The sequence below is a fragment of the Empidonax traillii genome, unplaced genomic scaffold (genome assembly GCF_003031625.1).
Source record: "Empidonax traillii isolate 1590-97213 ecotype Southwest subspecies unplaced genomic scaffold, ASM303162v1 scaffold515:size447783, whole genome shotgun sequence".
Classification (NCBI taxonomy): Eukaryota; Metazoa; Chordata; class Aves; order Passeriformes; family Tyrannidae; genus Empidonax; species Empidonax traillii.
In genome coordinates, this window is record NW_020955708.1 from 172542 (window position 1) to 187649 (window position 15108).

The window sequence follows — 15108 nt, forward strand, 5'->3', positions numbered from 1 at the left end:
TGAGGAGCCATCTGATAAGGTGGGAATAGGCAACGAGAGCCATGCTGCCTGGGAGCAACACATCTGGGGCAGACCTGGGGCACTTTGGTGCGCGGTGGTGGGAGAGTATGAGTGGACAAGCTTTGTGCTGAGCCTGTAAGTAGAAATGAAGGCTTTGGTCTGAAGGACTGCAAGTTGGACATTTTTACCAACATAAAAAGTACTTCAATATTATAAGCTAAAGGAATGAAATTGGTAACTTATCACAGAAGAAAATCCCTTGATTTATGAGTTCAACCTGCAGAGATGTTGTGGCCATGTAATCAGAGATGTAGGACAATGCAAACGTGAAGTAACTATCTGTTTTCCTCTAGGCTTTAACAGACCTTATATTTTATTTCCATTTTAAAGAGTTGTCTTTACAGTCCATTAGTCCCCTCCTCTTTCTCAGATTATCCCTGTGGTGAAGAGTTAGTGCACTTATCAGGCAAGGTTTCTGGTAATGTTTCAGTTTTATAGCCTCAGCCTTTCCATGAGCAAACATTCACAGCAACCTTTAGCCTCTCTCCTTTCCTGAGTTTTCCTGTTGCTAGTTTTTCACCTTCAAGTGCCATCTAGTACACCAGAGGAGCGGGCATAGGTGAAAGCAGGGAAGTGGATAGGGAAGTGCCAAAGAGAAGGATCCTACAATCTTTGAATCTATGGAGTGGAGGTCTCTTTCATTCTATCTCTGAACAAAACCAGTGTAGATTATCTGAAAGAAAGAGAGTTGGAAGAGAAAAAGAAATGAGAGGGAACTCACAATGGGTCTAAACTGAGCAATAATGAAGCAACGGATTTTGGTTCTGGCCATTTGGCCTTTGTTTTCCTCACTCCATCTGCTGCAGCAAGTTGGTTCAAATCGGTGTAGCAACAACAATTATACAATCAATGTGATGCTCATGAATTACTCAGACTTTCCATCAAGTACTGAAAGTTTGAAAGAAGCTGTGAAACAAGCCTTGGAATGGGTACAAAATGAATTCCAGACAGCAGGTAAGACAACGGGTTTGGTTACCCCTCTCTTGCTATAGTTTCTTGTTACACTTGTGTCACAGCATCTGACCTTCAGCAAGCTGTTCCTCGGACAGGCTCCTTGCCTGTCTGTTCATCTTACAGAGATCTTACAGAAATAATGACCTCTCTCTGTAAAAGTAGAAGTGCTGTACAGATGGGCAGAGCCATATAAGTTTTCATGGTGTTTTGGGAGACCCTGCATGCTTTTCTGCAGATGTTCAGTTGGATTTGGGAATATGGGAATTGCTGAACTGGATCAAAGACCAGTGATCAGTCTAGTTCAGTAACTGGGATGCCCTTGCTTCCTCTCCTGACTGGATTAGTCTCTACTTTCTGAAAAGAATTTTCCTCTTGATCCCATGTTTTGATCACATCATGACCTGAAGTGTGAGAAATCTACAGTCCACGTGTTTTTCCTTCATTTAGAGTCATGATGCTTTTATTTATTTTGATATCTTAGCTCTCCTTGCAATATCATCAATCTACTGTCACCCTCTAGAACACTATGGGGAAAAAGAGTTTTCAAAGAAATATTATTTCCCGCAGAGCCTTGAAAAATATCTCTAGCAATGGCCAAGACTAAAAGTACTTTGTACTGAAAGTATTAACATTCATCAGAAGTCACTCATCAGAAGTCAGCAGTCCACACTGGAGCAAATTTTCTGTGTGATGGACTCACACCCATAGTAGTAGGGGTTAGGTCTTAGGTGGACTTTGTAGAACCTTTCTGCTGGGAGATCACCAGCAGTAAGACTGCTCAGACCTGCGGCAGAAGAAGTGGGATAATAGCATATTAGTTGTTTTATGCAACTCATGACACTGTTTATTTTTATGTTTGCATCAGGAGAAAATGTTACAGTTAATGCCACCTTCCACACCTTTGCCTCATCACTCTATGTCTCACAAGGCTGTCGTACTAGCACCTGTGAAGGTGTGGAACTCATGAAGACATTTTATGTGAGTAGGAAATTTCTTTTGTTCTGTGTGTGTGTGCATGTATGTCTCTGCCTTTCCTTATTAACTTTTCATTCTCTTGTTCAGTTCCAAACAAATCTGACAGAGAAATGAAGTTTTCAAAGAGAAAAAGTTTCCTGTATGTTTTGTGAAAGGAAGTAGGTAAATACTGCAGAGAGATTCTATGAATGCTTCAGCTTCAGGCTCCTTTTCCTATGCTTAAGTTATCCTCTTTTTTATATCTGCACAGCTCTTTGTGTGGAGACACAGCCAAAGCAATCCATTAAAAACCATCAAAAACTAAAAAAAAAAACAACCAAAAAAACCCACCCCCAAACCAACCCAAACACTCAAACAGCCCAAGCAGAGCAAAAAGGTCCATTTCCAATTGTATCAGAGCCTGATCTGGTTCACCGTGTGTTTACATAATACACAAAAGAAAGAGCTGTGGTGAAGATGGGAACATGTGAGCAGAGAAATCATTAAGCTGGCACTGTTACCCATGAAAGGGGTATGGAACTTTGTCCAAAGGGCAAAGATGAAGTGCTTGCTTCTCACTAAGAGATCACAGAAATCACATGAGAGAAACTATGTGAATACCTTAATATAAGGAAAAGCTTCAGTTGGAATTGGTGCATTTCAGGAAGCTGTGTTTCACTGGATTTTCTCACCTTTGAGTGAAACTTTGTCAATCCCATGTGAATTCTCAAGTCTACCAATCCATGAGCACATACTATACCTTTGCTAAGAAACTGTCCCTCATGACTGTAGTGGGTTGATCTCGGCTGATGCCAGGTACCCACTAAAGCCACTTTCTCACTCTCCCTCTGGACAACTGGACAGAGGAGAGAGAAAAAAAGCAGCTAAGGATTCATGAGTTGAGATAACAGCTGGGAGAGGTCACTTACTGATTACCTTCATGGCCAAAACAGACTCAAAGTGGGGGTATTATTTAAATTTATTACTAACAGGATAAGAGCTGAAGAGTGAGAAATAAAACAGTCTCAACACCTTCCTCCCGTCCCTCCCTCCTCCCCCCCAGTGGTGCAGGGGGATGGGGAATGGGGGTTACGGTCAGTTGTTGTTTCTGCTGCTGCTCAGGAGAGGAGTCCTTCCCCTGTTCCCCTGTTCCCATGGGGTCCTTGATGGACCTCTCCAGTGTGAGTCCATCCCTCAGGCAGCAGTTCTTCCCAAACTGCTATCCCATGGGGCACTCCTCCATGGGGTGCAGTCCTTCACAGATGAGCTGTACTCAGCCACAGAAAGCCACTACAATGACACATAAAGATACTGGTCAGGCCTTATTTGGTGGTCAGGAAAGGGTTTTTGGTTTTTTTTAATACTAGCTTTATATGCATGTAAGTAATAATTTTTCTGATACACAGTACCTTGTAATTCCAGCACCCTGTCTTCTGCAAATGCAAACACTGCTGGAGTTTGTAATTTCAAATGTGCAATTATAACAACATTTCAATCGTAACTCACTGTCTATCTCTTAATGAAGGTCTTACTCACAGAAGCTATTTTGTCCTCTGCCTTTTTTTGGGTTTCTGTGATTTCTTCCTTCTCTACTCTTTTAAACTTTCTGTAGCTCCTTCCCTACTCTTTTCTGGCTTTTTCTAGATATATTCTGTGACTACTCAAATCCTAAAATTTTCTTCATTCTCCTATCCTCCTCTTTCTGCCAGTTCTCTGCACTGTCCCCAAATGACCTTTTGATCCCTTGCAGAACACTGACAAACTTGGCTGTGCTGTCATAGGGCCCGCTTGCACTTATGCCACCTTCCAAATGGTCTCGTAAGTACCACCTCTTCCCCCTAATGTTGTGATGTTAAAGATATCAGTTTCTGAGCAAAGTTGCTTTGTGAACAACAAACCTGCAGAGATATTGGGGTTTAGAATACTTGGGACACCTCGAAGTCTACAGTCAAGGCAGTAAGACTCTTATGCATAGCCACTATGTTTGGTAGGGTGAAGAAAATCCCCTTCCAAAGGCCACCGATGAAATCCCAGTGATAGCAGGAAACTTATAATTCCTCACAGTATCGATTGATGAGGATTCAAAAGGTGTAACTCTTTAGCAGCTGCAGCAGATAAGGGTTGTAAGCTTGAGGCATGTAGACATTGCAGTACTGCAGCAACAGGGCTCCTTTTGGGTGGGTGTTCAGTCATTGAGAGGGGCCTGAGTTATATGTGCCAAGAGAAGATCCAAAAACCCTAACTATCTTCAGTAAAGAGTGTTTGGATAGGAAGCAGACAGTTCCATCCAAACTCTTCTGCCTGAGCAAGCATTCCTGAAGAATGAATCTCTACTATTGTCTTAGATGTGAACATGTATGGTATATTATATTATACCACACATTAATATGTTCATTCTCAGATATTAGCAAAAGTGTATGGACATTTACAAATGAAATAGTCTACTCTATTCTGTTCTATTCTAAGTCTGGCAGAAAAATGTCTGTTTATTTAGTGAAATACCCTCCTGGCACTACTTATTACATCATCTCTGTCTGTTTCTGTTGCAACAAGTATAAACCCTGTAATTTGGTAAATGCACTTCACCTGGAAAATAAAGTTTTGTCACAATAATGCCAGTAACTCCGTGACATTTTCTGTGACATAAAAAAACACCATACAAGAACTGAAATATTTTGAGCCTAGTCTGATCAGATCGCAGCATCCAGGAAAATACTTTTATCTTTAAAAGCTTATTGTTTCTGTGTATAAAAATATCTTTCTTTCACAAGTTTCTTGTCAGCAGAGGGTTGTGTTTTTTCTCCCTGACTGCTGATGTTGTACAGCTCCTAAAATATGCCATAGTGAAATGAAAGAATTTTTCCTTTGAGTTGTAGGAGTAAAGCTTTTTTGATGGAAAAAAGCTGTCACCCTGCAGCACTGTCCCAATAATGAGATTAAATCCATCCCATGTTAATGGCAGCCAGGGAGCAGAAGCAGATAGTTTCTTGAGCCTTTGGACTCCTGTCACAACCCTTGGGACTGAAATGGTGCATGGTACTCAAAAGGGCATGGGTAGTTGGAGACAGTGAGAGAAGATGCCTGGACCAGTTCAACAGGGCTTTTTGGTACCAGTACAGACTTGAAATCTGTTTGTGTTTTTGAGGAGCGTTCTGTTTCAGGTTCAAATTGCTGTTAAGCTAATGCAGGGAACAAGAGGAGAGGGACTTGAGGATGGACATCAGGTGGCAACTGCCTTAGTGCAACAGCAATCTGTTCAGACTTGTCCTCTTATCTCTTCCTTCAGACTTGAAACATTAGTGAACCCGCCTCTGATCTCTGTAGGGAGTTTTGGACTGTCCTGTGACTACAAAGTAAACCTAACCCGCCTTCTGACTCCAGCCAGGAAAGTGATCGATTTCTTCTATTATTTTTGGAAAGATTCTCAGCTGCCGTTCAAAACCACGACCTGGGAATCTGTCTACATTTACAAGAGGACTGAAGCCTCAGAGGCATGCCTCTGGTAAGATCTGGATCCACCTCTGACCCAACTGTTGATAAACGCTGTCTCCACCCTCGGACATGGTTCTTATGAGCTGTTCTTTGAGTCCTACACTTGGGAGGTGCCTTACAACTACCAGAGAATGAGAGAAGGAAAAGATGAATTATACCCTTTAGCTGTAGTGCATATCTGAAGGTTTCAATTAGTTTTTTTTAAATATTCTCAAGCCTTGACTTTTCCTGTGGACAGCATTGCCCACATGTTCTCTCTGATGGAAATACCTGTTTATGGCCTCTTTGATATAAAAAATGTGTCATGAGAGGCTCCTCCATCAGGTTCTCCATAGATGTCTTTTTAGGTCAGGGGTCTTACCAAGCTCTTACAATGTTTCTCCACATTAATGGCTTCAATCTATGGCACAATTGTTACTCTAAAACATTGTCAGTGTTCAAACTATATCTTTCTTCAGACAAAGTAACCTGAGTGATTGCAGAGATGTGCTCTCACCAGTTTGGAGCAAAGGAGACAGTTTTCACTTTGTGACCCAAAACAGCAGCCTGTGTTTGATTCTCAAGAATGCTGGGATTTCTCCTTGCCTGAAAACAAAGGCTGGTTTTAGACAAATAGACTCTTTAATATGCTGATATTTATAATTACTTTTCTATTATTGAGTCTTATTGAAGCTCATGTGACTGTTTCTATGCTTCTTTGATTTTTTCCACCAATTTTGAGATATTAAATACTGATTAATTAAAAAAAAAAAATCTAATTTTTCCTACTAGTTCTATAAATGTAGCTCAAAGGCAGCAAAAAATTAATGGAAATAACTGTTACATATATTTCTAATTAATAACCTTAGGAACTTGCAGAATTTTAAGTAAAATTTATTACTCTATTGGCTTCAGAGTGATATAAGGATATATTTATGGAATACTTTGGATACAGTATTTAAAATATTTTTTTTCTGAATTAAAGGACCTAAAAAGTGATCTCCATTTCACTCCTTTGTAGGTATTTAGGGACTTTTATTGTTTCCTTCTTTCTTAGTATAGATAGCAACTTGATCACATGATGTAATTGCCACGATTACCTTTCTTTGATGTTTTGAAATATCAGTGCACTTCACTTATCTCTTACTACAATCCCTATTCCTCCATGTTTGCAGCTATAATTGCCAACACACTACACACACTAGCTAAATCCCTTTAATCCTGCAGGTTTCATACTTTTCAGGGAAGTAATTGTATGTGTTATTTCTTATCTCTCCAAGCATTTCTTATCTTGCCTTTATTACTAATTCTGTTCAAGACCTTCTTTATGACTTCAGAATTGTTCAGACTCCTTTATTGCTGAATTAACAAAAAGAATTTAAAATTAATTTTGTATCTCTGCCCATTTTTCATGCTAATTTAATCGTAAAAATGCATCTCATTCTCCTTTAGTAGAAACTGTAAACTTGAGGGGTTTTGAACAGTCTAATTTAAAAAGAACCCTTTTGCCTAAAGCACAGGTTACACTGTGTGGGCTAATTGTTTTTCCCATAGATGTATAAAAACAAGTGAATACCCACAGTGATAGTAAAATCAGTTTATGTTTCAACTGTGCATATGTTCCTGTAAATTAATGGTTAATGATTCTGTTCCTGGAAAAAAAATTAAATAAAAAGGGAAGCAAAAGATATTTAGTAGTTCTTAGGACTAGGATCTCAGTGCTGGTTGGTCAAAAGTTACACAGTTTAAAAACACAGAAAGTTCTCTTCATTTTCCCTCTGCAGTAACTTTATTTCAGACAGAATTTTTCTTCTCAGACACAATATGTTGAAGAAAGAATAGAATTTAGGAGTTGAGTGTTTTTCCTTAATCTTTTAGCAAGCTTTTACTCACTTGGTTGCTTTTTTTGCTGTGGTCATTTTTCCCTTAAAGTTTTATCTGACTCTGTATAGGCTTTTTTGTTACTACGTTCCTTCCTTTGCTTCTCTCACAATCAGGGTACATGTGTGCTTTTTATCTTTGCTCTCTCTGCAGTTCCTATCTACTCAGTTGAACCTTCACATGTGTCTTCTAAGATGACGACTTCCTGGCTCTGCTTCCCTGTTAGTTTGACTTACTGTAATTTCCCCATATCTCTGGGTTTTTTCCTTAATTGTTAATGTCTCGTTACATCATTTGTGTACGAGGCTCAAATACCTCTGGTTGACTTTCCAAGCACTTCCGCGTCTTTCATGTCATGTATGGATTTTCTTGCTTTTATTGCTGCAGAAAAGGTTTCATGCCAGCTTATAAACACTCTTGTGTGCTGTAAATCAGCCTATCTTGCACTGTGGCTGATTTAGGAGAATGTGAGAAGTTAGCAATTTTCTTAAAATATCTTTGCTCCCTTGTGTCAGGTACATGAATGCTTTAGAGGCTGGAATCACAGAGTTCTCCAAAAAACTGAAGTTCAAGGACATTTTAAGGACTCCAGAGCAGCTGAAAAGTACTGTGAAAAATCCAAAGCGGAAAAGCAATGGTAAGGAGGGGCTGAGGGTGCACTGTCCTTGCAAGTAGGTTACTTCTCCCAGGAAATCATACCTACCCCTTAGTTAGGTTTTAGGAGTAGCCTGTCACCAGGCACGGTGGAAACACCAATATACCATTTCACATGGATATAAACATAAAATGGCACAGCATTCTAGATTCCTCTCTCCACCCCCATAAAATATGGGGGAATATCGTGGTTCCAGAGAGCTTCTGGGGTGAATTATCCCATTTAGGCACAAGCCCCTTTTTGTGAAAAATTCAGAAATCCAGGAATCACAACTTCTTCTAAGAAGGGCTTTAAATACTAGAGGAATATAGATACTATAAGCTCTCTATCATTCATGTGTTTGTAGCCCTGGTACATATGGGCCTCATTTTGCTATCAAGGGGCACTTATGCTGGAAATGACTCATCTAAACTAGGAAAAATGGATAAATAAATACCTCATCTTCTCTTAAGACTAAGCGCCTGGCATCAGCAGGCCAAGTGAGTGTGAGAGTAAACAAGCTAATTGTAAACCATTACTTGAATGCCATTTAACCTAGAAATGTTCATATTCAGTAGTCCATATTGCATCAGAACTGCTAATGCTTATTTGAGTGAGATAATGGTAATGCTCTGGTGCAGTCAGACAGAAAATGATGCAGGTGTTCAGGCGCCTTTTACTACTTACCCTCAAATATCCTGGTCTTACTGCAGAGAGGCCGTAGCTCTGTGCCTGGGTCCCAGCATAGCACAAGACAGATAATGTGCCTTAGCCCAGAATTGCTCTACTGCCTGCTACTCAAACATGGGGGAGCAGGCAAATATCCTCTCCTTGTCTGTACCTCTCACCAATCTGTCTCCATTTTTTCCCAATCTGTAGTGATCATCATGTGTGGCTCTCCAGAGGATGTCAGGAAAGACCTAGGGACGGGGAAAGTGGATAATGACATTGTTATCATCCTGATAGATCTCTTCAAGTAAAGTATCACCTTTGCTTTTCCTCTTTTCTCTGCAGTTTGCTGATGGATACAGATAACGGAAATAGTCTGAGTAGAACTGTTTTGTTGAAGAAATGCTCTTTCACAAATTGTGCTCTATTGCCACATTTCCTCATGTCTTGCCATTTATCTAAGCTGCTTAGTATTTAATTCGTGGCACATCCTCTACAACATTCCCTGTATTTCATGGAATATTTTTCTAAGGCAGTGACAGAGCAGCTTGGGGTAATTCCTCAGTGTAGGAAGCCAGGAGAGAAGCACAGAACCCAAAGTCAGAATGGTGATGAGCTGTTTATATGAGATATCGTACATTTTTCATACACTCTGCCCAACCAGACAACTATGAAAATGTGATTTACAGATTCCTCTAGGCTCCATTTGTTCCATTTTTAAATTATTGAAAAGAGTGATACAACTGTTTTTCCACTCTATAACTCTTGCACTTTATAACTATCTCTTCAACATCTTTATAAGTACCTAAATCTAACTTTTCAGAGAAGTTTCTTAGTATACAACCTAAGTTTTCTGTTGTTTAATTTCCTCTTTTGCTAATCACAGAAATTTTTTTAGATGAGGATTGACATAAACTGGCCTTATCAATGGTAGCCTCAAAAGCTTTGGCTGTATATGAGGACCAAGAGCTGATCTTTGGCCCTAAGCCTAAGACACAGCACAGCTCACATCTGTATGGCTGTGTGTAGATGTCCAAACTGGGTGTTTTGGATATGCCTCCAGTTGCCATAGCAAGTCACGGTCTAGGAGAAAGTTAACTGGCTAAAAACATGCCTGGGACTGTGCTGGCAGCATAATGGATGGATGATGACAAGGCAACTGTATGTGCCCATGTCTTGATTTTACTTATTTCACTGTCGGTGTAGCAAAAAGAATCCATGAACTTCTAGGGCCTGTGGAACTTCCCAGCCCTCATGTCTAAAGCTGACCTTGTCAAGTCAGCGCTGAGGAACTTTGGATTAATGACTTCAGATATTTAAGCTTTGGGTCCAAACTGGATCCTGTGGTTCAGGTTCTAACAGGATCTTCTCTGTCCTGTACACTTTCAGGTTCACCATATATATTTTTCAGAAGGACCTCTAAGAGCTTTAGGCATTCCACCCTTTTATCCAGGCTCTAGGAATCCCCAGTTGCTTTTTCTGAGTCAGGTGGCCACAGTTCCTGTTTCTTTGCAAATGCACAATGAGGACTCTGTATGTGGGTGCTTTAACTTACTGGTGTTGCATGTATAATTGTTACATTAGGTCAGGGTGATTAGGGCCTGCTCTGCTGTGATATGCATCTTTCTGAGACTACCCAGTCACATCAGCCTGTTTTATACGCTGCCCTCCTTTAATTTGCTACATACCCCTGATTTTGCTGATATCTCAAATCATGTTATTTTTCTTAAAACAAACAAAATACAGACAAGTGTTAGATGAAAACTCAAGCTATAGGTGAGAGAGTAGACAAAGTCCTGTGCTTCTCCAGGAGTGAAGTCCCTCCAACAAAGTGACAGATTTAAATTTTCTTCAGCTGTGAGCCATCTAGCAGCCAGGACACAAACATAGTCTTTAAGCTGCCCTCGGGAAAGGTGGGATGGTGTAGGATTATCCGGCCTGGCGAAGTCTAATGAAGTGTCCTTTTCAGCTGGCTAGTTCAGTCCAAGCCTGGATGAAAACCACTTTGAAATTCTTTAGGGTGAAAAGTGCAATGTAAAACTCAGAAAGTTCATAGAAAGGCAGGCTCTGGTGTCAGAATCCCTTTAGATGACCTTGGAGCAGAGTCTGTGGTCTCCAGAAAGTCTTAATACAGTACTGACTGAGAAAATAAAAGGATGATCAAACATGAATAATGAGAGAAGGCTCATACAATTATTTTCTTTTTATGGATCTAGCTATAGCAATGACAGTTGTTGCCACTTGACACTAATATCTATTGCTAAATTCCTCTTTAATATGTGAGTCCAGTGGTGGCCAGTTTGTGAAGCACTTCCAGATGGCCTGACAGGGTGATGAAACAAAAGATACCTGAAAGCTACAACATCTTCTGCTTGTTCTAGCATAGTTTTCAAGCTCACACAGTCTCCTCTGATTTTCCTATCTCACTGAATTAAACAAATAAATCAGTAAGCTGCTCTATGCACCTCTCTGATTGTTTCATGCCCTCCTGTTAAATGCTTTAAGTGCAAATCCTGCTGTGCTCAGTTCTAGCAGAAAATACCAGAATTAGAGGAACATGCAAAAGAGTGCAGAAGAGGTCAGAAACAGGCATAATAACATGAAGAAACTATGATTGCAGTATTGTGGATTCCAAGAAGAGATTGATTTTTAATAAATATAAATTCTGCTTGAAAAAAAAAAAAGAGGAAATAGACAGGGCAGAAAACAAACAGTTACAATAATAACACTAATTTGCTGCAACCCTTGAGAGTCAGATTGCCAGTTCTCCTTAATATTACCTTTTAATATATTTAAGCACAAAAGCTGGCATCAGGGAACAAACAATATAGAGTTGTATGCATGATGAACTCTTATTTTTAGAATTACTGTTTTAACCTGTTAAACAACAGTGCCATTGGGAAGAGGCGAGTGATTCTGTTGTGGATACCACTGGCCCTGTTGTTGAGTGTTTGCGGTGTTCTTGTGCTTTGCTTTGCAGTAACACGTACTTCAGGATGAACAGCTCAGCTGACTACATGCGGAATGTCCTTGTCCTGACTCTGCCACCAGCTAATTACAGCTCCAATACTATAACTAGAGACTACATAGAGAGAGAGGATGACATCCTGGTAACTACACTGTTTTATATGTGATTATTGCATTCAGTTCGTTCATGTTCATGCACTAGGAAATGAAACCTAAAAATTCCCTGTCACGCTTCCATGCTGGTATCGCAGATTGACATTTTGTCCCGATGTTATGTTGTAAAAATATAGTATTGCAAGGCAAACATGCAGGCTGTCATATTTCTACTTTGTGAAGTTCAACTCAAGCTTTTTATTTGGTCAAGTGCCATATTCACAGGGCATGAGGGAGACTTATAGGTACATGGCTTTCTGACTCCACTTCTGAGTGACTGACAATCTTACAGGCATCACTCAAGAAAGTTCTTTATATGTAATTGAGATGTGAGCATGGAAAGTTCAGAACTAGGAACTGTTCACTGATTTCTTTGTGCAGGTATGTCGAAGAGGTGACAACCACTGCAGTTTCTGTCCAGGGGCTTTCCAGATAAACTTCATAACCAGGAACCTTTTTTTTTTTTCTGTTGGAAATATGTAATTTTTTTTTTATTTCCAGAAAAGCAGGAACTATAGAAATGCTGTATCTGTTTAGTGAAACTGATACTCCTGCCACCTGCGTAGGAACCAGGCCCTTCATGAAGAGTTCCTCACAGGATTTGTGGCTTTGAGCTCCAGCTCTCCAGCAGGCAGCCTGAAGCTTCTGGCTGGATTTACAGGGCTTCTAGATCCCCCAGCCTGGGCTCAAATGCTTTTTGGGTGCCAGCTCTACGGCAGGCTGCTGGAAATCTGGCACAGCTCCTTGCCCCTTAGCTGTGGCCATCTGGAAGCCCAGACTTGCTGGCACTGCACCAAATTATCTGCACAGAAAGCCTAAATCCAAAGCCAAGGTCTTTGGGACACACTGAGCAGAGCAGACCTGTCAAGAACTTAGAGTGTAGGATTTCTTGAATCCTTTGCACCAGGATCAGCATGCCAGAACTTTATGTTGGTCTCTTATAACATCACCTCCCTGTCTTTACACACCAAACATATATTTTGTTTACCTTTATTTTTATATATATATATTTTGTTTTACCTTTATATTTACCTTTATTTTTCCAAGTGAGAACACTGATGTGGCATTGGTCATCTACTCAGTTTCAGCAGATTCTTGTCTTCCATGCTGGAGTTTCTGCCAAACACAGACAGCCAAAGTTATTGTAGCTTTAAGGCAGAATCATGAACTCTCAAACTGCCGTTTTTCTTTTTCTTTTGTTCTAGATGGACGATGACTTTCTTGCTGGCTATTTTAATGCAGTCTTGATGTTTGGGCATACTCTCAAGAAACTTATTGTCTCCCAGAGCCAAGTGTCACCTCTCAGTTTAATCAAAGGATTCCGAAATACCACTTTTGAAGGTACAGTAAGTGCAAGGTTCACTAAACTGATGAGGGGAAAGAAAGTTGGGTTTAAAAACTCTTAGGACAAGTCACTTCTCCACTAAACAAGTCCAAACCCTTCAATGGGTTTTTTTCTTTTTTATATAATTTTTACAAGGATGTTATCTTCAGTATTTGATGTTCAAAATTACTTGGAAGTCACTTAGCTGAGCTTTAATGAAGTAGTTTCGACCTTTTGCAGTTTACAAAGCCATGTAGGCCTGGGTGCCTGCATGTGAGTGTAGGCCAGCTGACAGTGGGTTGGCTCTTCTTAGTCAAGTTTCTTATTCCTCTCACAGGTTGTCTAGCACCAGTGGGCTTTTATTTTGTAGGCCATGGGCTTAAAATCACAGAATTCAATTATTAGGAAAAGGCAGAGGCAAGACTTACACAAAGAAGTGAGAACACTACCTCTCTGGGAGTATAGTTCCAGCTATTGCTTCACATCAGAGATCTGTACCAAATAACAACTCAAAGTTTTGTGTTTATGTCTCACCTGCGTTCAGCAAACACATGTGTAGAAGTTTCCCAAATTTTTCTAAGAGGGCCTAACAGGTTTTGGGCTTATCTTCGCTTTAACCATGGTATCCCATACCTAGCAAAATATGGTTTACTAACTCCTCCTGGAGACAGCATCCCTTTTTGAGTATCAGCAAACTCATCTCTTCAGTTAACACTGTGATGCTCCTCATTATTTTTTGGTTTAGTTTAAAAAAAAAATCCTAAAAGTGAGAGGTATTGGATCACCTTCATTCTTTCTTGTGATGGAGGCTGATACAGTAGTGATTTCATACAATAATTATTTTGATATTAAGAAGGTGGACCATGAAAAACTTAGCATCAGTTGTTGAGGTGAAAAGGGAGAAGGTAATTCCTAAACTAAAATAATAATGACACTCAACTTCAGGAAAAATAAAAAAGTCATCATCAATAGCAGCAAAAGAGCAATCTGAAGCTGATCAAAAAGACATTCCTGTAAAAAAGAAGGGGGAAAATGAAGATGAGACTTTCAGGACTGGTGGGTATTGGCTATGCTTGTGCTCTTGTTGAGACAACCAACTTCATGGGAGCAAAATCAAGCTGTGCTGAGACACTTGGGAACCTGGTTAAAACAGTATTATTAGAGCCAAGCAGGTAGTTTTCAAAAGACTTAGGGGAATGAAAGTGTCCTTGTACTTCCTTTCTTGCTGATAGATTCAAACTGCAGGTGGAAACAGACTATTTCCCTTCTTGCTTCTAAAATGGTCCCTTCAAGGGAGGTTAGTCCAACATTCTTGTTATGCTGAAGAAACCTGACAGATACATTTTCCTATAGCTAGAGGGAGACTTTCCTCTTCAGTGCAGTCAGTTCAACACATTTTATTGCATTTTGTAAAGAAAATGTACCGTGGTATTAACAGAGAAGTAGTGCCACACTGAGTTGACACATATTCTAGCATATATATATGAAGAAGAAAAATATCTTGAATATCAGAAATCCTTTTTATCCCATTCCCCCTGCTCCATTTGTGTTTCTGAGAACACAAGCTCTCTGACTAATTCCTTGTGTCTGCAGGTGTACTGGGCCCTGTGACTCTAGATAAATTTGGAGACGTTGATAACAATCTGACCCTGCTGTACACATCACTGACTGCAAAGCATGTACGTATGTCCAGGGAGCAACTGTTTGACCTTATATATCAAAAGAGAAACAAAAATGTCATGTACCGTTGCATAAGAATGATGAAAATAACTACAGCAGGAGTGGTGGAGTGCCAAGGCATGCTGTGCATGCCAGAAGGGGGTCATGTGAGATGTGCTGGAGACTGACAGGATTGATGTCATCTGGTGACTCAGTAAGTGAAGTGCAGCTGGTATTTTCTGGGATTGGTAGATTTATTTTCAGAGAGAGGGGAGGAATGAGGAAGAATATGGTAGCCGAACATATGGCTATGGTGAGAAATGCACCACTCTAGCAGAAAGAGCAAGAATTGCTTTGAGTTTGGGCAATACATTTATCAAGG

The 15108-nt window shown here is 40.1% G+C and overlaps 1 protein-coding gene across 1 annotated transcript in view; it reads left to right on the plus strand.

Moving 5' to 3' along the window:
* Nucleotides 1-761: 761 nt before the first annotated feature.
* GUCY2C (guanylate cyclase 2C) overlaps nt 762-15108 on the plus strand; it is a 44036-nt gene continuing 29689 nt past the window's right edge. Inside the window, exons 1-9 of the mRNA XM_027896751.1 lie at nt 762-1014; nt 1880-1992; nt 3719-3786; nt 5255-5470; nt 7836-7957; nt 8834-8930; nt 11604-11733; nt 12949-13084; nt 14661-14746. Of these exons, the coding sequence (XP_027752552.1) occupies nt 804-1014; nt 1880-1992; nt 3719-3786; nt 5255-5470; nt 7836-7957; nt 8834-8930; nt 11604-11733; nt 12949-13084; nt 14661-14746 (1179 nt within the window). The 5' untranslated portion in view covers nt 762-803. The remainder of the gene's footprint in view (nt 1015-1879; nt 1993-3718; nt 3787-5254; nt 5471-7835; nt 7958-8833; nt 8931-11603; nt 11734-12948; nt 13085-14660; nt 14747-15108) is intronic.